Genomic DNA, 1,928 nt, shown 5'->3' with positions numbered 1-1,928 from the left:
GGACCCCGGCGTGGGGGCTTGTCTGTTGACATCTCCTGAGGTGACTCGCAGGGCGGTGACTCACTCTGCTCCTGCCTCAACTTGTCCCTGCTCCCGCCCAAAGCCCCCATCCCTGCAGCGTGGCGAGGGGACTGGGCAGCCTGTCTTGGGGGCCTGGGTCCTCCTGGCTCTGGGCCCCAGGCTTCGGCTCCCATCTGGTCGATGGGTAGCTGCCCCCACCTCAGGTTCCCCCTTGGAGGCCTGTAGCTGCTCCTCCCCAGCTACACACACAGACCCAGGAAAGAGACAATTTATTTCTGTAATGAGGTTTCCACACCACCCCTGCTGCGGGGGTTCTGCCTGATAAACCTGTGGAGCAGCTCTCTGTCCCGCCCACAGACCTGCCCAGCTGGCAGGGAGTGTACCTGCTGGCAGGGGGAAACTGAGGCAGGGAGCCTAGACCGTAGCGCCCTTGACCCCAGCTGCTCCCCCTCACCTCCCTAAGTCTCCAGGCCCCAATTTCCTCCCCCAGGCATGGGGCTCCTCCAGGCCTGGGAAGGGCCAGGGAGTGGCTGGAGATGTCCTTTCGGGGAGTGTCTGGGGCGGTAAGGAGGAGGTGCTTGGCCAGGTACAGGCCTTGTCCAGAGAGGGAGGCAGGGTTCAGAGTCATAGGGCTTCTCAGGCCTGGAGGAAATCCCGAGTGCTCACGCCCTCAGGTGCCAGCATCAGGTGCCAGAAAAGGTGTCTTGGCCCTGTTGTTGAGTCTTGTGTGAACCCAGGCAGACCTCTCTGTACCTCCGGACCAAGGAGGCCCCTCTCGGGGAGCACAGAGCCTGCCTTCCCAGAGCCCCGCAGAATCGTGCCCTACCTGCCCTCCAGGGCAGCCCCAGGCCTCACTCCACCCAGGTACTTCTGTGCCTACAAGGGACCCACAGCTCCTTGGTGGCATAGAAGCCTCTCCAGGGACAAGGAATGTTGCCAGTCCAGTTTCCCAAGACAGGCTCTGGCCTGGTCCTGCTCAGGGGCCAAGGACTGCAGGCTGGGGGTGGGAATGGTATCCCCATCATTCCAGGGTGACCTGGCCTGTCAGGATCAGCCCCCAGGCAGGGGAGGACTACAAATCCCATCAGCCCCTGGGACAGATGCCACCTGGGAACCGTGGATTCAGGGAGATCCAGGGGCCAGGTGGTCAGCAGAGCCAGCACCGCACCTTCTGTGCTTCCTGATCATGGCTGAATGGGCTGCAGCTCCTGTCAACCCCCTGGCCAGAGGCCATCGCTGGGGAGGTCATCCCTGCCCTGGCCTCGCGGGCGGGCAGGTGAGATGGAGCCGGGGCCCTCCACACAGGCTCTCTGAGCCCCACTCTCTGTCCCTCAGTCGGTCCCTTCGTAGCAAAGGTGAAAGAGCTGCGGCTGCAGAGAGACGACTTTGAGATCTTGAAAGTGATCGGCCGAGGGGCCTTTGGGGAGGTGAGCAGATGGCCCTTGAGTTGGTAGGGGGGAGGAAAAGGTGTTTGCCCCCAGACCGGCGTAACCCTGGTGCTCTCTGTGGCCTCAGGTTGCTGTGGTGAGGCAGAGGGACAGTGGGCAGATTTTTGCCATGAAAATGCTGCACAAGTGGGAGATGCTGAAGCGGGCCGAGGTCAGTGTTGGGTCCGGGGGGACTTGGGGTCCCTGCAGGGGGAGTCTACAGGCCTCTGAGACCTGCAGGGGGAGTGGCCGGGCATGGCTGCCCAACAGGCAGAGGATCCACTCCCAGCAGCATGGGTTCCTCCCATCCCTTCCGCACAAGAAGCCTTTCTTAGTAAAAGGAGGGTTGTTCTATTTTTCTTATGATAACACTGAGGCTCAGGCTAACACAGGCAACCTTGATCCCCATTCCTAGCCTTACTGAGTCTTCCTCCATCCCCTGAACTGGCAAGGTGGGGTAACTGAGGCAAAACTCCAAGC

General features: G+C 61.6%; 1 protein-coding gene across 1 annotated transcript in view; it reads left to right on the top strand.

Annotated features, from left to right (window-relative positions):
• Positions 1–201: 201 nt before the first annotated feature.
• Positions 202–1,928, top strand: part of CDC42BPG (CDC42 binding protein kinase gamma (DMPK-like)) — a 17,073-nt gene continuing 15,346 nt past the window's right edge. The window contains exons 1-3 of the mRNA XM_010838100.1: positions 202–205; positions 1,357–1,448; positions 1,537–1,620. Of these exons, the coding sequence (XP_010836402.1) occupies positions 202–205; positions 1,357–1,448; positions 1,537–1,620 (180 nt within the window). The remainder of the gene's footprint in view (positions 206–1,356; positions 1,449–1,536; positions 1,621–1,928) is intronic.

The sequence above is a fragment of the Bison bison genome, unplaced genomic scaffold, assembly GCF_000754665.1.
Source record: "Bison bison bison isolate TAMUID 2011002044 unplaced genomic scaffold, Bison_UMD1.0 scf7180017864089, whole genome shotgun sequence".
Taxonomy (NCBI): Eukaryota; Metazoa; Chordata; class Mammalia; order Artiodactyla; family Bovidae; genus Bison; species Bison bison.
This window is presented reverse-complemented; position numbering and strand designations above follow the sequence as displayed.